The sequence below is a fragment of the Fukomys damarensis genome, unplaced genomic scaffold (assembly GCF_012274545.1).
Source record: "Fukomys damarensis isolate Sample0158 unplaced genomic scaffold, DMR_v1.0_HiC HiC_scaffold_28, whole genome shotgun sequence".
Taxonomy (NCBI): Eukaryota; Metazoa; Chordata; class Mammalia; order Rodentia; family Bathyergidae; genus Fukomys; species Fukomys damarensis.
This window is the reverse complement of record NW_022900940.1, coordinates 43,363,693-43,387,728: the sequence shown is the minus strand read 5'-3', so window position 1 is coordinate 43,387,728 and position 24,036 is coordinate 43,363,693. Positions and strand designations below refer to the sequence as shown.

The 24,036-nt window shown below is 45.2% G+C and overlaps 1 protein-coding gene across 11 annotated transcripts in view; it reads left to right on the top strand.

Annotated features, from left to right (window-relative positions):
• Fhit (fragile histidine triad diadenosine triphosphatase) overlaps window positions 1-24,036 on the top strand; it is a 1,329,438-nt gene that overhangs the window by 1,300,256 nt on the left and 5,146 nt on the right. For all 11 annotated transcript variants that reach the window (XM_010643166.2, XM_033757040.1, XM_010643170.2 and 8 more), the window contains one exon: window positions 3,117-3,222. In XM_010643166.2, the coding sequence (XP_010641468.1) occupies window positions 3,117-3,222 (106 nt within the window). The remainder of the gene's footprint in view (window positions 1-3,116; window positions 3,223-24,036) is intronic.

The following is a 24,036-nucleotide window of genomic DNA, read 5'->3' as shown; positions in this document are numbered from 1 at the left end:
CTGTGTCTCGGGTCTATATTCAGAGTAGCTGTGGTAACCAGCAGCACCAAACTCTAACCACTTGATTAAGTCAGGAACATCACTACGCACTAGTGCTGCAGCTTTTGTTTTACAGAGGGGGCAACTGAGTCACAAGTGGGCTAAGGAATCGGCTTCAAGTGTGTCCACCACCTCGTCCTCTTGGAGAGCCTGCCTCTGAGGCTCCTGGCTTCCTGTCCCAGCACTCGCCATTCTAGCATTGCTTCTTGGTGATGCCGAGGCAGCTTCCCACAGCCTTTCCAGCTAGGTGAGCTCTGCTCAGTGCTCTTCCTTTCCAATCCCGTCTCAACTAAATTGACCATTTGCGGTCTATTCTCCCTATGTGGGAGCCCTCTGATAACTGTAAAAGACCCTACCTAGTTTAGTGCCACAACTGGCACTGCAAAAACAGCTAAAATAACTGGTTCATAACATGCAATCTTCACCTTTCCCTGCCAGCAGGCTGAAGTACTCTGGAAGGTTCTTCAAAGAGTCAAACTCTTTGGTTACAGCTCGCCCCAGGCAGACGGTGCCTCCTGGATAGCCACTGTCTAACATCAGCAGGCTCTGGGCTACAGGCCACCTTTGGGAAATGGAACTTTATTCCAAACTGGAGCATGTTGGATTTCCTAGTCACCTGGGAGCTCTTCCAGGACAGTCACGCTGGTCAGGGCCTTTCCCAGCTGCCTCGTTCCTGCAGAGACCGAGAACTGATTCACAGTCTCGTGGGCTAGCACAGCAACTTTGCACTGCTGAGACAGAGCCGTGTGGCACAGACATCTCTTGGACCTAGGGCAAAGAGAAGCAACTGTACAGCAGTTTACCAAGGGCAGATGTGATACGAGTAAAAGGAGCATGAACAATAGGCTTTATGAGCAATTGTTGGAATGGTTTCTCCACACCTGCGAATTCCATCGAGCCTGCATAGAAAGTGTTGGGGAATTATGCCTACACTGAGTGCGTCTGTGCTTTCCTTCATCCTTATTACCTCATCAATTTAATACAACACCTACTTTCATAGCACTGACGCTGTATCAGGTTTTATAAGTAATCTAGAGGTGATTTAAAGTACACTGGAGAACAAGTACAGGTTCTACACGGATACCGCACAGCATTTTAGACAAGGGACATGACCATCAGCAGATGATGGTATCCGGGGAGCTTCTGGCAGCCACCACCGTGGTGGTGACGTTTGTGTGGGGTACAGTAGCATCCGGCTGCACACAGAGATACTCCTCCCTTGGCGCTGTGTTTATCAACAGTGAGTGCACCTTGGGATTGCTTGAGAAATATTCTTTTAAGCCCCAGAAACATTAAATCCGAATCCCTGGGGTGAGTTTTATATATATTTTTAAAGTTTCCCAGATGATTTCAGTAGGCATCTGGGATTGAGGTGTTTTAAAGAAAAGATGCTTCCATCCGGGGCTTTTAGGAGGAAAGTCTCTCTAAATTTTAACACAGTTTAGCAAATATGATTAGTTTTCATTTTATTTCCTAGCTCCCATAAACAACTTCTAAGTGTTGGACCAATGCTGCCATCTGTAAGGCATATGACAATAACAGACAGTCGCCTAATAACCAGGAAGGCATTACTGTCCCAGGCTCTGAATTTTCTGGATATGTCTGGTAGGATCCGTGTTGATGAGGCCACTTAATGCTTGATCTCTGTGTCTTCTGATAGCAGAACCACAAGTGGTAAGGCCGTATTTTCCAGGCTGAGCATTGTCCGCTGTCATGCCATAGAGCTGTTACAAGATGGATTTATAGCAGACCTAAAGGTAGTATCGAAATGAAAATTAGTTCCTGAATAGAATAGTAATCCGGCTGACTTGCCTGTAGCAACTGCATCATCTCTGCCTCCGCAAGGAAGGAAATGACTTCTTAATGTGGTTTCCTTCCACTAAGGAGAATTAAATCTGTATGGCAAAATGTAAAACCAGTGTGCTGGCAGCCACATTCTGAAAGGAAGATCCATGACCCTCATAAACATATTTGTGGCACAGTTACATGCTAATGAACCTCATTTGGGCTCAGTGCACTGGGTGTGAGAAATACAGCTCAGCTGGAGGCTGGGCTTTTGTTCTCTCACTGATTTGCCTCCTGCCTCAAGTTCACTCTGAAATAAACAGAGCAACTTCTCCATTTGCCACAAGCTGTCCAGCGCGGCCTCTGGGTTAGATTTAGGGTGTCGGGGTCCTGCGATAGCAAATCCCACTATTTTAGTTGCAGTCCTTTGCTGAACTGGCAAGATGACCTTCCAAGTATCAAGCTGACTTTTGGGTGGACGTAGGAGGTGGAGGGAAACCGCCGGCGGAATGATCTGTTCTTTGTGTATATACACAATCTGGAGGGGGTCAAGCCTGGAACCTACGGTCACCTACGTGAGAGGTCTTTCACTGGGAAATGAGCTTCTCCAGACCTCAGGGTCCATGTTGATAAATGGGTCGAGTAGCACCTGTCTGTGGGCTACTGCAAGGGTCGATGAAATCATGCAAAGCAGAGAAACCGCCCTTCGCGATACGTTAGCCATCACTGGCCGTGCCAAAGAATCATGTGTTAAACAAATACTGGTATTTAAGCAGGTCTTCAAAATAACTGTTGACGAGGACTGTTCATTTTTGAAGTCGTTTTCCTATTTAATAGTTTTCACCGTCTGACCGCTTAAAGCCTCTTTAATGGAAAGAGCAGTTTCTCACTCAGTATTCAGGGCCACAGCATCATGATCCTAACTGTACTTGGGTTGTTCTGGTTGCCAGAGTAAAACTGCTCAAGGCTCATGTAAGAGAGGCTGGACCAGAGAGAGCAGTCGGTAAACCCCGGCCCAGCTGCCCTCACCCACCCCGCCTCTATCTGTCCCGCTATTCCAACCTCAGCACACAATTTCGAGACCACAGAGGGCTGTAGGGTCGCCTTGTCTTCTTGTTTTATGTGAATTCTTACGTGAAATCTCATTTTCGAATCCTGGCAGCTAAAATGCACACACATGCACCTATCTGCCTCTAATATGCAAATTCTATGCAGTCCTCCCCCTGCCCCCAACACGCATTGGAGGAGAGTCCGAGATCCCGTTGCTGACCCCGTTCCGTTTTTCCCCGTAGCTGGAGAAGCACGACAGACCGGAGGAAGACGGCCCGGCCTCCTGGAGATCCGAGGAGGAAATGGCCGCAGAAGCTGCTGTGCTGCGGACCTACTTCAGTGACAGCGGTAAGCCTGCGCTAGGGCTCCCCGACACCCCTTGGCAAGGGAAGGCGGAAGGGGACCCCACGTGGGTCCTGGGGCGCGTTGTGAACACCCCCGGCCGTCTTTCCAGTCTCCCATCCGCGTCGGCACAGCACAGGGCGAGTGGGGCACAGTGGTTGCTTTGGAAGCTCAACACTCTGTAGGCTGCTTGGCCCCCCTGCATCTCCCTACTCTTGCTGTGGCTCAGTAGGTGACCCCTGTGTTTCTCTCTTGCCTTGGCTGAGGGGAAACTCAGGCCGTGGGAAACGGGGTGGGATGGAATTGTGTCTGCGTTCTTGATGCCTACCTGCTGGAGGTCACTTCTGTGCAAAGACAGTTACAGCCGATCTCCCTTTCAAAATGCATCTGCAAACCAAATTCGTGTACAGTTCAAGAGGTCGTGGATCCTCTGAAATGTGTTCATAAATAGGGCTGCTGTGCAATATTGGGACAAACCTAGATCGACAGTTACTCACTGTTTATGTGAAATGCTCGTTTAACTGGGGTCCTATATTTTAATATACCTCTGGAAGGGTCATGAGCCTCAGATAAAGATCCCCTCCTTTAAACAGCTTCTTTTCCCCTCTAGAATTAGACAATTCTCAGTTAGAATTAGGTTGCTCTTCATCTGGCCTTGGCATAAATATGTTTATTATAAGTTGCTGAAGCAGATCAGATACAAATGTAAGACACAGTTATTGAACACATAGTGATAGCTACTGAAAACTGAATCCGAAAATTGTCAACCATTTAGTGGCTGTGATTTTGTTGTTGTTGTTGTTTTAGCTGTATAACCAGGGTTGCACTTTCTCTAGTTTCAGTGACATTCTCTCAGCTACAGTCCAAAAATATTAAAAGAGAAGGGGACCAAGAGATGGAGGAAAGGGAGAGAGCAGGGAGGGCAGGAGGAGGAACAAGGAACTCAGATGTGTTATGTACATGTGCCAGCTCCCCACAGGTAAGGATCTACAAACACGTGCCAATGGAAATGTAAAGTCGAACGCTGCTCCTCCATCTCCCCAGTGAGAGGAGCCATCCCAGGGTACACAGGGTCCCGCCAGCCGCTGAGCACCTGTCCTGGCTGTCACGTGGACGGGCATCGCAGTGCTTGTGTCCAAGTTGCCCTTACTCCACTTAACAGAGGTCCCGGGCACAAGAGTAGTGGTGCTGGTTTGACATCAGGAGGTGCCCGGCGTGCTTCCTGTGAGCGCCGCCTGACACTGTCACAAGAGGAAGGCCGAGGACAGGACAACATTCACGTAACTTTTACTACAGAATATTGTTACACTTATTCTGTTTTACTATTAGCTATGTTATTTCCCGACTGTGCAGATTTTACAACTTAAACTTAATCACGGGTACATATGTTTGGAGAAGAGTATATATGCGGGGTTCTGTCCTATCCCAACTTTCAGGCTCCCCCTGGGGCCCTGGAACACCTCCTGCTGTAGCCTGGTGTCACTTTGAAATGTAAGGCTTTCTCGGTAGCTTAAGTACATGTGCATTCTCTGGCTTTCTCTCCGCAGCACCGTTAATGTAGCTGCATTACACAGGGCCCCTGAGCGCGGCCCCGATGTTGCGCTGCACAGTGAGCTGCCCGCCCCTGCCCTGGAAGACTCACTTCATTCTCCACGACATCCGTGCACACACTGCTGCCTGCCCAAATGGAGCGTGGTGCAGCGGGAGCTGCCTGTCGTGTTTTACTCTCAGCCTTTTCCACTGTTCATTTTCTTTCTCTGTCTCCGCCTCTGTCCCTCACCGTTCTTTTAAAGGAAGGAAGGATGGAATGAGCCCAGCCCTGCAGCGTGGCAGCCCCCTCTCATCCTACTCCTTCCTGCCAGCCGGGAATGGCTGTGTGTACGTCAGTGTGGAGTGCAGTGGGGCCTCAGATCTTCAGTTCCTAAGCTGGATTTGTGTTCTGGATTTCTAATCCAATGGGTGTTTTCAGGTAGAGGCGAGAAAGCTCTAGGCTTTTCCTGAGGCTTGCTGAATCCTAAGGGTCTATCTTAGAATGTATTTCTAGATGCTCTAGGAATATTTAAGTTTACAACTCGAGACTTCTGTGTGCATCACTTTGTCAGTTTTGTGTCTGTCTTACCTTGAGGCCCGACATCTCCCGTCACCCAGGTAAATTCGCTTGCCTTCTCAGTCATGCCAGGAAGACATTCTCCCTAAAGTTACACAAGCGATTGCCACCATGCCCGTGCGCTCTCACATTCACTAATGTTTATCTCTCTCTCCAAGGGGCTGTGTTGACAGATAAAACGAATCACTTCCCAAGAAGCCAAGTATGGAGGGTGAGACTAGGAGGAACAATGTAGCACACAGTGCTACCTGGGACGCAGGGTACTGAAACTTAGGCTCCTTACATTTTGCCAAGAGCATCACCATTCTCTGTGATATAATGGGCCTCAATATTCTTTAATATACTCTGAAGGCAAAGGGAAGGAGAAGCAGACACATTCTCTTTTGTAGGAAACTTGGTCCTTCGGTTTGTCTTCCTGGTTCCTTGACAAACCACCCTCTTCCCATTTCAAAACGCACTAGATTTGTGTATAGTTTTAAATGGGTCATGTAAATTCTGAAATTCACTAAGAAATAGAGCAACCACGGAACATCTGGACATACCTAGGCTTAAAACCGATCTGTTGGTCACCTGAAATGCAGATGACCGTGGCCTCTCAAGGCTTTCCTGATTGGACGCTCAGCTTAGGCTGGACACATTGAAAGAGTTGGAAGGTGCTCCTTCTACAAGATGGCGCAGTTCTCAGCACAAGCAGGGTGGGGCCCAGCCATGAGGAGATGACAACAGCCAGGGCTTACTGAGAATTTACAAGCAGAGTGTGATTATCATCCTGTCTTACAGGTGATGGGCAAACTGAGGTTCAGTGATTTAAGTGTTATTCCAAGGCAAATGGTTCTCGGAGGCAGCACTCACACTGGACCTCAGGTCATGGAACCCAAAGGCCATTGTCCTGGTCTTTGTCCACCCACCCCACTACCAGAGCTCAGTCCTGCAGCAGCCCTTATCCCTAGCCCTGCTCTCCCGGCACTCACAGGTGTTCTTTTTAGGCTTTTTGCCTTGTCTGCTCACCTCTCTCGTTTCCCTCTGGAGACACCCACTCCTCTTCCTCTGCTGAATTTCCTTCCAGCCTTGTTAACGTCACCTTCTCCAGCACCTGGCCGGTCCCCCTGCAGCCAGGTAGGAACCAAGACAGACCCCTGCTCTCCCCAGATGACTTTTTTCTCCCGCAAGGTTTGCAGGTGATGCTGACTTCTACCAGGTTGTCCTCTGACTCCTTTCTCTACCATTGGCCCACACGATATGACCTTCGGTGGATATTGTGTTTTCCAAATTTTATGCATTCCCATTTTGTCATGATTTTTCTTTGTTTTTTTAATCTTTGTGGCCACGCGGGGCATTAGTTATTATTTACTGGATTCACTTTTTAAATTTGAGTGTATTTATCATAAAATGTATATCCCAGCTTCAATGAGAAAGAGGTAGAACTTGTAATGAGAAGGTGAGTCTGAATATAAATACTCAAGTAAAACAGTGCTCATAAAATTCCAGCTGACAGAGCTGCTTTTCCGCAGTTGCCAGGACTGAGGTTAGAAGTGAGCCCAGCCACTGTTGGGCATTTGCTTCCAGCACCACCCAGAGATACGGAGGCCTTTCACTGACCTCCTCAGAAGGGTTAAAAGGGAATAACCTGCTCTGAAATGCAGTGTCAATCACCTACAATTACACTGGCCCATGATTCCCACCCTTGGACAAATGGCAATGGAAGTCGTTCACTGAAATCCAGAGCTGCTTGAGTCCAGATCTATCCCAAGCACCATGCCAGGGCTTCTCTTCACTAGGCATACGGAAAGTGTAAGGTGCTTGCGGGAACCGGGTCAGCATCCTGAGGGCTGACGGGCCACTGTTTGGAATCCAGCTAGGAGATACCAGGTAGGAGTTCATGTGCCGCACCCCACTGCCTGGCAGGGCAGACTTGGCCTCTAGGCTGAGCAGAACTGTTTGAAATATCTCCTTCTCCTAGAGACCAGCTCCTAGGGCTTTAACACTTTGCTTCTCAAGGGTCTACCTTGCAAACCAAAGGATGGCAGAGGGAAATATGAACAACTCTTCCAAGGTGCCCTGTGTAAGACAAAGGACTGTGACAGGTACAGAGCTGCTCTTGGGTGAGTGCTTGGCATGCATAGACCCAGCAATTCCCTGTGAGTAGAAAACCCTCATCTGTTTATTCTTTATGTACAAACATGGATTAATCGTCAGTGCAAGAATGATGCCAAGCCCACAAGGGTAAACATCCCACAGCTATAAACTTCTCCTCAGCCCCTTGACCCCATAGGGCACTGACATTAGCTTAGCAGCGTGGAAGAATTCTCTGTGTCTTCCCATATACCTTACAGGAGTTTGGGTGCTGTAGCCACTCTGACTCCCTAGCCTCACAGGAAATGACTCTTTTGTGTGTGTGTGTGGTGGGGTACCTGGGCTCAAACTCTTGGGTGCTGTAGCCACTCTGACTCCCTAGCCTCACAGGAAATGACTCTTTTGTGTGTGTGTGTGTGTGTGGTGGGGTACCTGGGCTCAAACTTGGGTCCTTGTACTTGCAAGGCAGGCGGCGGAACCACTGAGCAAAATTCCCACCTGGGAAATGATTCTGAGCAGCAGTTTCTTTAGCAATAGTGAAAGACGGGCCTTGTCTTTTCCGTGCCCACGGAGGTCAGCCATCCTCTGCTTGCTGAATGAAAGCGGCTGTATTGTTGGGCCTCCCTTCCGACAGGTCTCTGATGAGGCTGGCGATTCCTTGCTTCCAGTAATTGAGCGTCTGCTCTCTAGCTAGATGAATTTATGTACTGGTTCCCCACACACTGGGCTGATTTCCGAGATAGGGTTTTTGCAGTGACTCTTTCAGTCCTCTAAATCACATCAGATGACAGTGAATCTGCATTTCTTATCTAGCCTAGCCTCCTTCCTGGAGCCTGGTGACTCATTATGTAGGTATTTAACAGGCGGGTTTTTCTGCCTATACATGCTGGTAATTGGCTTTCTATTTAATTTTGAAACAACAACTTGTGTGCGAGTGGGGGAAGGTTTTGACATCCCCTCATTCCCACTGGAACTGAGTGGGGTATGTTGGAAAACATGCAAGCATCACCCCCAACTTTGACGAGAAGTCAGAGTAAGATAGGTTTCTACACCCCCATGTGTCAGATGACTTCATTTGTAATGTACCTAACTCTCCTCTGTGTGTCATGATTTTATAGGTTATTGGTTACCTCTCTTTTACTCACAACAGAGTAGTGCAATTTCAAAGCAACCGAGTCAGCCCCAAATACCATTATTAGTAGTTACAGAAGACTGTGAAGAAAAATTTTTGACATTGGCATTCTTGAAAAAAAAACCAAAAACAAAAAACCACTATTTTCAGCCACTGGGCCACCCTTACAATCCTGGGCACTGAAGGTGGATGTGAAAGGGCAGGTTAGAAATATGTTCCTGTCTGTAAAATGTACTTTCTGAAATCTGCCCCACCAGCCTGGGAAAGATCTGACCTCAGAGACCCTACCAGCAAGAGCTGCTCTGATGAGGACGACTCAGGTAGCCCATCGAAGCACTCTGTGTTTGTTTGAGAGAGGGATGGTGTTGAACTTCAGGTCCTTGGCTGACTTATCCTGAACCCACTGGATGGTTCCCACCTGGAGTCTCATCCAGACCAATGAAGTGTTTGCCAGGGCTCATTCTGTCCTGCAAGACTGAAAGGAAAGTAGACTTTCCTTAACATACAAGTATGAAGAGAAGGTGCCTTCTGTAGGGTGGTAGATATTTTAATTGTCCAAAAGCTCTTTGCCAGAAAAAGGATCTATTGTTTTAAAAGAATCTTGAGAAGACATTGTAGTTTGCTCTTTCCTTCCTCTCCAGTCCGTGCTGACCATGTTCTGTTGGATTGTTCTGCCACCCCTCATCCCTGCCACATCCTGTTTGGATTACATTTGTAGAACCTCATTTCAGTAGCAAGGAGTTAAAGACTCTATTATAGTATCTATTAAAGATACTGTAAACCAAGTCCCTATGGCTACCTTGGGAATGATAAGCCATAGAAGCATGGAGACTTTAGAAATCACCAAATCTAGTGTCCCATTAAATGATTTATTTTACCATAACTGAAAACAGTAACCACCCAGCTATACTGTAAAAACCTCCCTTTGGAAACATTCTGTGAGACATCCATCCCAAGGTTCAAAATGAGCTTTCAGTGTAGTTTGATTATTTTTAAATGTTTTGCCAACATTCAACTTTCTCTAGCATGGATCTAATAGTTTAGGCAAAATATTCTATGGGCCAGCGATGGCCACAAACTCTGAAGAATGTTTTATTGAGATTTATCTCATTTGGTAATACCAATGACTAGTGTCTCAAAATTAATTTTAATCGTTATGAACTTTGAAACTACTCAGTCCATCAGCACAGAGTTCTTTTCAGAAAAATGAAATTCAAAAAGAAAAAACAAACGTAGGAGTTTCAGGCTTTATACTTGCATCTTGAAAAGTGATAATAAAATAAAGTCTGTTATGTTCATCCTCATCTCTAGGATGGGAGGGCTATGCATTAATCTGCATAGTCATGGATGACAAAACCTTCCAGACTAAAACTACTCACCCTCAGGACTTTTTTCCCTTCATGTACGTGCTTGTCTCCACTCCGCCATAACCCTTCTCTTCTAGCGTACTCTTTTGTTTTTGTCTCTCCCAGAAAGGAAGGTGAAGGAAAAGGGTCTTCTAGAAAGTGTGGAAGGTTAATATGAAGAAAGGCAGTGAAAATTCACATGAATGATCTTTGACTCTGTCGATGAGTAGCCAATGTTCATGAACTTCATTTGATCCTTTGTCTGGAAGGCCCCAGCCATCTCTGACATACTAAATGCAGGGCATTCCTCAAGTTATCGCAGAGGTGCTCACTGTAGGGTTTTCAGCGCAGGGCACACCAGCAAAAGCTGCTCTGGAAGATGGCCCTTCCAGTTTTAACGCTTCTCCAGTGATCTACAAGGTGGTTCAGTATGTTTCACTGCCTCCAACTCATGAGTGATGGGTAGCTGAGGCTGTGTCTTAATTGATTAAACAACAAAAAAGTGGGGAGGGGAAGGCTAAGGAGAGAACCTCTTGAAAGTATCACTCCCTGTCCCTTTGGTGTAATTATTAAAACGAGACCCCAATCCAAATATATGTACTGTCCCTTCTCTTCTTCCCTACATACCTTCTTTTCTATCTTTTCTCCTTTTAAAGTAACTGAGACTTAGCATATTCTCTAAAGAGGGCAGGAGCCAAACAAAGACAGTACAAGGGTGTTGGGGGAGCCATTCTGGGAATAAACCTGTGCTTTCTTCTCCCAACTTGTTTAGGAGACGGATGCCTCCCACCCACTCCTTCCTCTCCTGGGCCCCATGGCACTGGCCTGACTATTTTGGTTCACTATTATCATTTCTCAACCTTATCACTGGGCAAGCCTTCCTCTTCCTTCTGAAGCCTCATGTAAATATTCTAGAACCAAGAGGAAAACAGCAACTGGTGGTGAGGAATACTTTCTAGGAGCAGATGTTTGTATTGTACCTCACACAGAACTTCCTAGTGTGTGCTTTGAAAGAAAGAGATGGATAAAATGAATAGGTATAGTTTTGAAAAAATTATATCCCAGCCTCTCTTCACCCTTCCCCCAAAAGAATAATTGATTATACTTCCTAGTGTGTGCTTTGAAAGAAAGAGATGGATAAAATGAATAGGTATAGTTTTGAAAAAAATTATATCCCAGCCTCTCTTCACCCTTCCCCCAAAAGAATAATTGATTTTCCTAAGTACCAGGCAAATGAAAATGTCTGGATCACTACTGATGAAAATAGGAAGACTCTAGTGTCTTGCTGATGATGTCTGAGCTAGCTGCCGTTTCAGGTTCTGCTTTCCCTGGAAAAGGTTTAAGCAGCATAAAGTGACTCTCCATCAACAGATGCCCCTAAACTTATCCTGTACCTCACTTTCCTTATCTGAGAAAAGAATGATAAAGCATTTTCCTTAGAACCTGGGGTTATTAGAGAACGATAACACAAAACAGTAAGTAGGAAACCATTATGCCAATATTCTAGATCCGTTATTTTCCCTACCACTTCATATTATGAAGATGATGTTTAAACCACAAGAAATTAGTTTAAATGCTAATTAAAATAGGGGAAGAGGGTTTCAGGCTACCAAAAAGGAAAAGAAAAAGTATGACTTGTATTCCTGTTGCTAATGGACCAAATAATCTGACTCAAACCTCCCACAGTGTTCAACTAGAAAATCCATACAGAATTTTCAAACTGTATTAGATGTAACAAAGTAGCAAAAACTCATCAGGCTAAGGGATGACAGAAAGCTAGAGAGGTGAGCCCAGCATCTGGGGTTGCTTTTCCATTGGCGTAGACAAGTGTGAGTCTTGGAGAGACAGATGCAAGGGGTGATCAGAAAACACAGTGAATGTTCAAACTTTAAAAATTTGTACAATAAAAGATACAAATGCCATTGATATCCTTCAAAATCTTGTCCCTTGGTTCAAACACACTTAGCCTGTAGTTCTTGCCACTTTCGGAAGCTGTTCTGGAAGACCTCTCTTGTGAATTTTCTTAAGAGCTATGATGAAAAGAAGGTGAATTCTGCTCTTGATGCCATCCAGTGAAAAGGCAGAATTGTACAGACTTTTCAGCCTGTGCTCATCCACTGAACCTGGCACCATGTGATTTATGGCTCTTACCCACAGTCAAAGTGATCTGAGAGGTGAGTGTGTCGAATCAGTACAGAACGTGGAAGCAGCCATGACAGCACAACTAGACAGTCAGAAAAAGAGACTTTCAGAACTGCCTAAGAAATTGGCGAGAAGATACGTGTGCTCAAAGTAGGAGGTACTTTCAGGGAGATTACTGGCAATGTGTCTTTTTCTGTAGTACATTTTTTATTTAAATACACACTGTATTTTTTTTTAATCACAACTTGTAGAGCTGGAGCTTTACCAATGACAGTCTTTGCAAATCCCCACACCTAGGTAGGAATAAGACTTGAGAGAGTTAAAACCTTGGAATGAGAGTAAAGAAATATAAAACAGCTCCTCTACTAATTGAGCAAATCATCTGGACAGTTGTGAAAGTGTGTCCTGAAAGTTAAGGTGATCCAAATTGCTAGTCCATTAGACACTTGCAGAAGAAAAGGAAAATTGGCTGTGAAAGAGAATACTATCAAAGATCTTAAATCATTGGTATAATTTGTATACCAATAGAATGCTCAGTAGGTGTGTGTGCTTGTGTGTGAGGAAACAAATTGTTGTGGCCTGAATGTCGGGTCCTACCCCCAAAATTCGTGTGCTGGAGGTCTTTGGGAGGTGATTAGGTTAAGAGGACAGAAAGAGGGCAGAGCTTCCAAAATGGGGCGAGCACCCTTTCAAGAAGAAAGATCAGCAGGTTTCTCTCTGTGTGCTTACTCATGGAAGAGGTTCTTGTGAATACAACACACTGGTGGCTTCCTGCAAACCAAGCAAAGAAGCCTCAGAACAAACCATCCTGGGTGCCCCCTGATGTTATACTCCCCAGGTTCTAGAACTTTACAAAATGCATTTCTATTGTTTGAGCCACCTTTCTATGGTATGTTAGTATGGAAGCCTGAGATGATTAAGAATTTAATACATACAAGATCGGAATCCCAGGTTACCTAGAAAGTGGAATTCTCAGACACAGATGATAAAATAGCTTTTACTTTGTTTATAAATACAAGAGACAGCTTAAAGCTAGAATCTACAAAAAAGAAAGCGAAGATGAGCAAAAGGACCAAACAGAAATTAGAGAACTAAGAAATACAGTAACCCTACAATTAACTCATCAGTACATGTTGTAGAATCGAGACTGTCACATGTCTCACAAGATGTGAAAATCCCCGAATGAACCACGGAGAGGTCAGAGGAGAGTGGCACACAGACGTGTGGTGCAGTAAGAAAGTCTAAAAAGTCTGCTAGATATTTAGTCACCATCCCACAGGGAGAGAAAACAGAGCTTCAGGGAAGTTATTTTTAAAGGAATGCCTAAAAATTTCCAACAATGGGAAAAGCTGCCGATCAAAACACTCAAGAGCACACCGAAAAGCGATCAGGGAGTACGGAATGCACACTTAGATACCTCATGGTAAAACCACAGAAAATCAAAAGCAAGGAAAAAGCTATTCCATTTAGGAGTGAGTTTGGTTTTTTTAAAGTACTCAACTTTCAAAGGAATAATAATTTGACCAAAAGCAGTAAAAATCAGAAGACTCTGAAATTCATCTCTACAGAGCCGAGACAGAATGACTGCCAAGCAGGACATCACATCATGTATCACAGTTAGGCCGTTAACATAGATGTTCACAAACAGTGTAGTTTGGGCCTGTTTGCTCTCCAAAGGCCCGAGTGTTAAAAGCACAGTCTCTGGCTTGGCTCAAGAGTAAGATGGTGGAAACTTCACGAGCTGGGGCCTATTGGGAAGTTCTAGGGCACTGGGAGCTGCCCCTGAGGACGGGGCCCTGGCCTATCGTTCCTTCTCACCTCCAGCCCCGAGCAGAGGGCCTTTGCTTCACTGCATGCTCCCACCGTGCTGGGCAGCCTGGCCACAGGCCCAAAAGCAAAAGGCCAGCTGACCATAGACTGAGACCAGCAGGACACACTGAAGGGGTTCCAAAAAAGAAGTCAAACAGAAATTAGAAATGACCTTGAATAAAGAAGACTAAACTTGTGGACACTACACATGTTTAGAGGATAACTTAGTTGTAATCATGACTTAAATGTACTTATTGAAGAAAATAAAAGCTGAGAGTTAATGTTCTACATATCTTTCTGGAAAAGTTAGAAGGCAAACCACACAGTTAAATGAAAGGATACAGTTTAAAAAAAAGTAATAAAACACGAGTGTAATTGAAATGATCAGTGGAGCCAAGTATATGATTTGTAAGGAGCAGAATCACAGAAAACCAACGTTAAAACACAAAAGGCAAACTTCTATATAGATACAGCAGTCACTACAAGTAACAAGCATATAAAAATAACTTTAGACAGATACCTCTGAGCACATGGATTAAATAGACGAATCCTAGAAAAACCTAGCTCACCCAAACTGGCAAAAGTAAAAGAGCAAATATTAATAATTTGATAATGATTAAAAAATTGAACCTTCATTAAAACCCTTTCAAAACATAAGCCATGAAGTCCCCACAGCTTTACTTTTAATTCCACCACTCAGTGAGGAAATAAATAAATTTCCATACTCAAATCCTGCCAGAACCCACAGCTGGGGGTGGGAAGATGGAAAGAGTCTTTTCTGCTACCCAACTGCTTATATGCATTATCTGGCAAATGAATCCAACAAAAACAGCATGGAAAGAAATCCACAGACTAATCACACATGGAAACAGATGCCAAAGTCCTAAAAGCAGGTAAGTAGATAGCAGTTTGTGGCTACACATACACAGTGACCAAAATAATTTAGTTTTACATCAGACCAGCAAACGGTGTCTTTCCCCAGATTAAAAAAGGAAAGAATGATACAGTCATCTTAACAGATGCAGACAAAATTGTTGATCTAATGAAATACCTATCTTAATATATACAAAAAAATCTGGGGAAAACTAGAATGTAATTTGAACTTACTGAAACTGTAAATGAGATCAGAATATTCACTTCTGTTTCACATTGTACTCAAGGTCCTAGCTAGTTCAGTAAAGCAGGAACAATAAATAAAAGGCAGAAGACGGACAAGAAAGGAATGATTACAACTCTCATTATTTGTTGACAGAATGATGATATATGCAGAAACAGACTACTGAGAAACACAATTAGTAAATTTAGCAAGGACTCTACTATTAGATCAATATTGGCAAGTTTTCAATTTTTCTATTTACCACAGTTAGTGGAAAACCTTAAAGTTAGAATTTATATTAGCAGCAAAAATCAGAAGGCTGAGAACAATTAAAGGCATGTAATCTTCTAGACAGAAAAATATAGTAAGAGGCATTAAGAATAAAAAAAGTAGATGAATGACTTAATTTTTACAAGCTCATTGTTTCTCAAATTGACCTTTAATTCAGTGAAAATCAGATCCGTTTTCCTTAGGGTTGTTTTTTGCTTTTTGTGGACACTGACAAGTTGATTCTGAGATGATTATGGAAATGTAGCCAGAAAACTTATAAAAGAACAAGACGGGAAGCACTGAAGGGCGCACGGTGCAAGACAGGAAGACTTATTTATTACAAGGCCTCGAGAGTTAAGAGAGCGTGGTATTGGTACAAGGATAAGTGGACTGATGGGACCGACGACAGAATCCAGAAACAGATCCAGGCATATTCGGACACTTGATTTATTATAGAAATGATGCCACGGAGCTCCAGGGGACAGAACATCTTTTCAGTAGATCTGGGGAAACTGGACATCCATGTAGAGAACTAATAAAATGAAAGCCTACTTCACATTATAGTCAAAAGCTGGTTCCAGGTGGACTTTAAATTGTGGAGGATGAAACAATGAAGCTTTGAAGATAACTTAGGAGAATACCTTCATGGATCTTGCTAAAGGGAAAGATTCTGTAACCAAGATACAAGATAGACTGCTATTAAGAAAGAGATTACTAAGTTGAATTACATTCAGATTAAAGATTTCTTTTCCTCCAACGACACCATTAAGGAGAAAAGGAAAGTCACAGAGTAGAGAAGGTACTTACCACTTTACCAGCAGAAGACCAGCATCCAGAAGATAATACAACAAAAAAGCCCTTAAAAATAAGGAAAAATAATAAAGAGAGGGATGGAGTTGTAGCTCAGTGAGAAGGCCCTAAAGCACTAAAAAAGAATCAGTCCAATGTGACTGATGTACATTGGTACATCACAAAAAATGGATATCAAGCTAAATGACCAGTAATCTTCCATCAGCAGGGAACTATAACTTAAAGCACAATGAGGTAGTAGAGAGGCCCACCATTATAGTCAAAGTTGAAAAAGACCGGCTACATCAAGTGTTTGCAGGAATGTGGAACAACAGAAACACAAAAGAATGCATACTGTGTGATTGCATTCATAGAAAGTTCCAAAACAGGCCAAATTATATTACAATGCTTGGAGATACATTCATTTAGATGGCAAAATTATATGAGGAAAGCAAGGAAGCAATCACCATAAGAGTCAGGCCAGTGGTTACCTTTGAGGGGGAGGCAGAAAGAAGGGGTGCAGACTGGAATGGGAGGGTGGAGGGGGCCAGCAATGTTCTGTTTCCCGAGCATGGTGGCACGATGGGTGTTCACAGGATTCTGTAAGCCAAATACAGACCGTGTGCATGAGGGTCTGTGTCCTGAAAAGGAAACATTTAAAGTTAAGCACACAAGAACGGGAGAAAGGAAGAGATTGACTATAACGTACAATCTAATGGTAGGCTGGGTAGTCAGTTATTTCATAATAGACTTAAAAACGGCAGTTGCTGCATGTAATCTTCACAGACACGCGGCTAGGACAGCAGAGTCCACTCCTCTCCTCCTGCTCATCCTTTCTGACTTTAAGAGGGACTCTGGCCCACACGGTCATTATTTCAGGAAGTGCATAATGGAGAGTGCTACGGATAAGACAGTGTTTTATTAACAATTGTTACTAATACCACCTGAGAGCTTACTATGGGCAACTTACACTTACTACAGGCTTTATCTCCGTTAGACCTCACAGCGGCTTTCTAATAGTACTGCATTGCGGAAGTGGAAACTGAGGCAGCAGGTAGCTCACAGTACACTCAGCGATTCCAGTTCAGCTCCAGGCAGCCTGACCTTGGAGCCCACACTCAGCTGGGCTGTAACATTGACCGATGTCTGTTTAGCACCCCCCCATCCACTCTGGCCCCCCGAAGGAGAGGGTTGTGCAGTGCAGCTGGGACGCCAGGTGTCGCTTAGTCTTGCTTCTCCACTAAGTTCAGGAACAAAGCCAGCATCTCAGGACTTCTGTGCTGGGGACTTTTCGTAGGTCCCTTTCCCCATTCATCACCAGCCCACCAGAGAGAAGGTGCTGTCCACCTCCTCCCCATGTGGCAGCAGTTACAGACGGATTGTCTGCTTGAAAGCTGCAAATGCATAAACTAACGAGGAGCGATGCCCGACCACCCAACCTTGAACCACAGTGCACCTGATGCTGTGCTCTTGGGGTCAGTTCAAGACTTTTCAGTTAGTTTCCTCTAATGACAGAAGTGTCTTTCTTTAAGAACCTGCAGTCCGTTCTTGGATTTGAAAACATTCTAAGGCTGTTGAGAAATTCAAGCGGACAGCAGTATGGAGCAGCAGATTTTCAACTGGGAGCTGCCTATCCCATTCAAAGACCTCGGTGTGAACAGTCAGAGCCACCCCCCCCATCTGTCTGTAACACAGAGGGACAAGCCCTGGCCTGGGCTGATGACGGCTGAGGTTCCTAGCAGTCACTCTGGTATTTATCCTTGGAAGAAGTCTGGGTGGAAAAATCCCCCAGAGTAAAGGGAGACAAGAGATTAAGCGGGTGGGGAGTGACATCTATCTGAATTCCTCCTGCCGCTTAATCCTTCCCACTTCAAAGGCCAGGAAGTCACTCTTTAGACTGAGTTTTATTTGAAATGAATTCAGATCCCCTTACCATCAATAAAGCCTTGGCTACAACAAGGGCATAGACTGTCACCCAAGGGATGATTTGAGGTTCTCCAGTTGAATCACTGCCCACCTGTTGAGATCTCACTCTGAACCAAACATCACCCTAGGCACGGTAGATGAAGTTGTCCTGACCGGAAGAGCTGATGAGGAATTGCAGGGAAAGACTGGTTCTGCACACGGGGGTGTGGAATTGAGTTCTGTGCAACTTTGCAGGACATTGCCAACCACAGAGGTGGTGAAATTAACTCCTTTATCTTGTCCCATCCTAGGGCAGTTGACTTTATGTCACTTGTGTCTAACTCCCCTGTGCCCACATACACAGTCACATGCCCTCCAAGAGGCAACTCATGCTCTAGGATTAGCCAATCAATTTTAATGGGTATTTAAGAGATTTTTTAAAATGCATAAGTCAGTGCACAAGATGATAGATCATGTAATAATTAAAGCATTAAAAGGACTCAGTTGAGGATTCTCTTTCCACCAGCAGATATCTTTAGGTCAACTGGCAGATCATTTTCATTCCTTTAGGTCAGGCAAAAATGACTTTGCATGTAATTAGATGTTCTTACCAATTTTCCTCTGGTGAAGGTCCATATCTTGTTCTAATTAAAACCTGCAAAAACTTTAGAAGTGCTGGCATTGAGCCGCAGGTAGATGGTGTGGTATTGCTTTGAATGAGTGAAAGCCTCTAGTGTTGGTCAAATCATTTCCTAATCAGAAATGATAAGCCACAGTCATAGCTAAGGAAAGGGAAATTTTCTAACAGATGGGAGCCCAGTCGGCTCGGAGGAACTCAGGGTTGCTGGGCGAACTCTTTTGCCCCTTCTGGTCCCAACTCTCTGGTGGCTCATGCAGATTCTGGAGTTAACCATGTAGAAGGAATATGCCTAGTGTAGTAAGTCAGCCTTTTTTTTTGGAACCCCAAAGTGTTGCTTCCTTATTTTCATCTCAGTGATGTTTCATCTATCAGGGATCTTTTCTTCTCTTTCAAGTTGGAAGGTCTTATTGTTTGATTTTGGTTTTGGTTTATTTGTTTGAGACAGGGTCTCACTAGCCTTGAACTCACTGCGATCCTCCTGCCTCACCCTCCTGAGTGCTGGGTTTACAGGTGTGTGCCATCATGCCCTGCTAATATGGAAGGTCTTATGTATGGTTTTAACATTCTTAATCTTTTAAAAGAATGAGACTCAAAGAAAATTAAAAAATCATACAAATATTTAAAAGAATAGAATGGTTCAGTAAAACCTAAGAACTCTCCTTGGTCTGGGTAAGAGGCTATGGTATACCAATTAAAATACTACTACTTTACATAGAACACCATTTGCAAGCTATTGACAACGACTCTTAGAATATGTTTCTATTCCCTCAAATTCACCCACAGTTACACATTAAAAAAGAAAATATGTTAAGTTGATCACCCTGTAAGTGGAAAGTCAGGGCACGTCCGTCCGTCCATCACACTTTGCAGAGTCAGCCAGGGCCTGATCTCCTGAGGCCTGGTGAGCCACAGGAAAGGACTGAGCCCCAGACCCAGTTTGACCTCCCGTGTCAATACCCTGCACTCTCTTCTAACCCTCCTGCTCCTTGTTACTGAATCACAGCAAACATCGTCCCACTTCGGGGCTGCTCCCCTTCTTTCCTCCCTTCTTCTAGGGTGTGACTCACCACTTGCACAAAAAGGCCTTCCTAACAGCCCCATATAGAGCAGTAAGTAGACCTGTTTGCTTGTCTTATTTGCACAAGGGGCCTACACCAGGAGTGAGGAAGGCAGGCCACTGGCCCTTGTCTTTGACCCCTGGGCCCCCAACTGGATTTAGAGCATGGAATAGCCTTCTAACCCTTTTGCAGCTCCCATTTGTATGCCCTTCATAAGCCTGGGAGTCATTTCTGGGAAAAAACAACCTTCAGGTGCCCAGAGTGAGCGATTAAGTATCCATCCTAGCAGCAGTATTGTTAGCCTCCTGTCCCCACAGAGAAGAGTCAGACTGACCATCATGGGACCGGAAGGAGTTTCAAGACTCATACAGTTCAACCTATTGGTTCAGAAAGGAAGAAACTACAGAACAGTTCTATGCTTGCTTCTCTGCTACCTAGGGAGGGGATGCAACTTACCCAAGTACACACAGTGTAAAGCCTGGGGACACACAGTTTACAGCCAGACATGTCATATTCGCGGGCTCTTTCTGAGCACACAGTACAGATCTGTAGCTATTCCCCTGAGGCAGCTGCTGGATGGAATGTCGGGATGACTTTTGTGCGTTGGTCGCCTTTGTCTTGCAGCAGTTGACAAGGCATTCCAAGGACTGGCACTGCAGGGGAAGCCCGGTACAGTGAGATACTCTTTCTCCGCGGCTGTCTCCAGCTGAGCTCTCAACCCTTAATCTTTGAGTCCCAAGTAGCCCTTGATCTAACTTGGGCTGGCCGTTTGTGATTCACTGCAGTAAACTCTAACTCATCTCCAACATGCAGTACTGAAATCTCATATTTGGTTTTTTTGACAGAAGGTCCTACTCCAGGAGACAGATGTTCATCCATTAGCCTAAGGATTTTTTCTATTGTAATATGGGCTTGTGTTGTTTAAAAGTACCAACAATGTCAGTATATTTTTAAAGAAAATTTTGTACTGACCAATGTCACTACCTTTTAAAGGGTAAAGAAGAAAAAAGTCTATATAATAATCCCATTAGGCTGATAAAAGTGCCGAACCCTGACACATTTGCCATGTGACAATCCTTGAATATGTGTCTATAATCCTTTGGCAAACACTGCTTCTGTTCAACTACAGAGTTGTACACACTCCAGACACAAGTGCCATTAATTAAATAACACACTCAGCAAACTCTCAGAGCCATTAATTATCAAAGGTAGCCTGCTTCGTGCTTGGCTCTAAATTCTATTATCACAGAAGAGCCCGCGTTACAGCAAAGGAACGTGCTGGAGGAAGGTCACCCTCAAAAGCACGATAAGAAGAAACTGTCAGGGAAAGTAAATGACAGAGCACGGATGCCTTTTAGCTTTTCCTCTGCCCATTTGCAGGTTGTGAAGGAAGGGAAAGTATTTCCCAGTGTAGGGACTTTCTCAAAATTAGTTTCTCTCCGAAAGATGCAAGTAAATATAAAGTAATCCTTTTTCATTTTGACAGAGTTGCGGAGAAAGAGTAATATCAGTGGAAGATTTGGAGAAAAATAAGGCTGGCTCTTCCTAAGTCCCAGCAGGAGGAGGAGGTCTTCTAGAGAGGCTCCTTGCTGTGCTTGAGGGCAGACACAGACAGGGGCATGGACACACATGGACACGGGCAGAGCAAAGAGAGGACAGAGCCTTGTTACCTGCGGTGGCAGCAGCGTGGTTTTCCAGGCTGGGTGTGCCATGCCAGCCTCCTGACCCACCACCAAGCTCACAGCATGTGTAGTTCCATCTGCCAGAGGGGACAAGCCCCGTGGGGACATGGTGTGATGAGGCTGAGCCTCCAGTCACCATATAAGTGGCAGCTTGGAGACAGATGTCTGCGTCCCCCGGGAGAGGGGCTGGCCAGGTGGTGTCCACAGCTTCCTGTGCCCTGAAGGAGGCACCACAGCAGAGAAGGAAACAGACTGTGTTTAATGGGAAGTTAATGAACACTTCCACGTCATGGGAAGCTGTGTTATTAATCAGCATGTGCTCCATGCTGCAGATGAACAGTTTAGAGTTAGGAACTGTTCAGGACATTGGCGTGCTGCTGGGAGGGTTTCTGGTTGATGTCCTCGGGGGCGGCCCCTTGCTATCTTTAGATGGAAGTGTAATTACCTTGCCTCAGCAATCTAATCAGAGTGGCGCTCTGATTCAAATTGCGTTCCTCCCTTAGCTTCTGCTTTACCCACTTACTGTAAGATGTTGCTACCGGCAGCTTCTGTGGTCCAACTTCTAGGGCCAGTTTATCAAGGAAAAAGCAGAAAAGCAGAATGGTATTGCCTGCCCTTAGAAGAGTGTTCGCTTCAGCCTCAGTGTGAGCAGAATGACTTTCCATGGCTGCTCCGCCTGACTCTCAGGACAGCTAGGGACTAAGAAGTTACTTTTAAAAGATAAAAGTTTGTGCTAGTTTTCGGGACTGTGTTATTGGGGAAGCTATGGTTATTTCATTTCAAAATCATTATCTGTGTCAGCTCTCGCATGGATACAAAAAAGGCCACATCATTGATCCTTGTGGGCAAGGAGAACTGGCCTGAAAATACAGCCATGGCTCCATTCCTGCAGTTCTGTAGGAGCTGAGCAAGACAGATGGCCTTACTAGAGTTGCCTGTCTGCCCCTGAGGCCTCCAGACCTGCACTGCTCCTGAGAATCACTGAGAGCACTGTACTGGGAGCGCAGTTTGGAATAACGTCAAGGCTTACAGCTCATCTTAGTCAAGTTCAAGGATTCATCTCCAAATTTCCAGGCACCCTGCAGACCGGAAGGATGGCAATCTCTAGAGGTAGAATGGCTGCGTAGCACTTTCTTTTTAAACTTCTCCAGATGACTCCAATGAGCACCCAAGTATAGAAACATAACCTTTGAAAATAGACAAGGGCCAGCTGGGTTTCTGTGGCCTCAGGCGTGCCCTTTGCATTCTGTCAAGTCTATTAACCAGTTTCACCCACAGAACAGAGACACTGGTCTGTTTTCTCTGCTTCGGGGCAAGAGAAGCCTTCTTCCTCTGGCTGTATGGGATATGGGGAAGTGGAGTAGAGGTAGGCGTCCCCTTCAGAAGTATTGCCCTGGGACTGGGGATTTGGCTCAGCTTGCCTCACAAGTGCAAGGTCCAGAGTTTGAGCCCCAGTACCAAAAAAAAAAAAAGTAAAAGTATCGCCCTGAGTGCACACAGAGGCCCTGGGGTAAGACTGCGGAGTTCCGTGTCAGCTACTGCTTGGATCTGCAGCATCCACTAAAGCCCTTGCATTACAGGCTGGATCCCAGCCTGGTGCTCTCTGGGAGGTGGGAGAACCTGACAAGGCAGAGCCCAATGGGGGGCATGCTCTAGAAGGAGAATGTGGGAGCCCAGTCTTTTCCTAGTTCCTGCTTCCCAGCTGAGGTGAGCGGTTTTGCTCTGACGCTTATTTTTGCCATGCTGTGCTGCTACAGAACCCACTGATCAGACTGAAAGAGCCAAGCCTTTGAACCACAGTAAACATCCTTCTTCAGGGAGAAGGGTCCAGTTCATATCCAGTGGATCACTGTAGTACAGTATCTCACATTTTATCCCATAACCAATACGTCATAGAACAAAACAAACCAACTTCAAGGACTTTGCTGTAGACTTCAGGGAGAGACAGATGAGAAGGATATTGTCCTTACTTATTTAAGGTTCCTCCATCCAACATTGTAATTTTCTTCCAAATTCAGAGCTTCCTGCTCCAAGTCTCTCATACCCTCCGAAGCAATGCTGTCTCACCCTCAGTACCTTGTAGAGCATATCCCTGAGTGGCTGCACAGTGCTACCTGTCATTTCTCAAGCACTTCTTTGGTGATGACGAGAACAGTGACGATGCTACGATGTCTACTAAGAACTGAACGTTCAGCTGTATCTGTGTTACTGGAATGTCTGTGTTGAAGGAGAGGGTGGGCGCTAGGGCTCCTGCTCTCACTGATCCCAGAAGCCCACACGTTCTGCCCTGCTCACCTCACCACGCCTCATTCTCTTTCAGCAGACTGAAGTACCCTGAAGAGAACCATTTAGCTCTCCCCACCCTCTTGGAGCCTTGCATTTTGTAAATCCCGTGGTTGACCCAGTGGTTCGCAGCTAAAGCAGAGTCTCTCACTGTGGCTGCGTGCTGTCCTCACCCCTGACACTGGAGGAAGTAGCAGTCATGACAGTGGCGTTGCAAAGCCCCGGTGTCTGGGAGAGCTCTGTGAGAAGTGGCACAGCCTCGCAGCCCCTGTGCCCAGAGACACAAGTAGACCCCAGACCCTCACTTTCCCTCCTCAGTCCCGTGGGTTCACCCCATGTGTTCTGCCCTGAAAGCCAGACCGTGATTCCCCTGAGCCTCTGGGCCAGATAGCGAAAGGAAACTGCCAGAGCCAGCTTTAGGATGCTGGCCAGACATGCGGATGCCACAGCTGTGTGAGGCCAGAGTCCCAGGACACTGAGCAGACCGA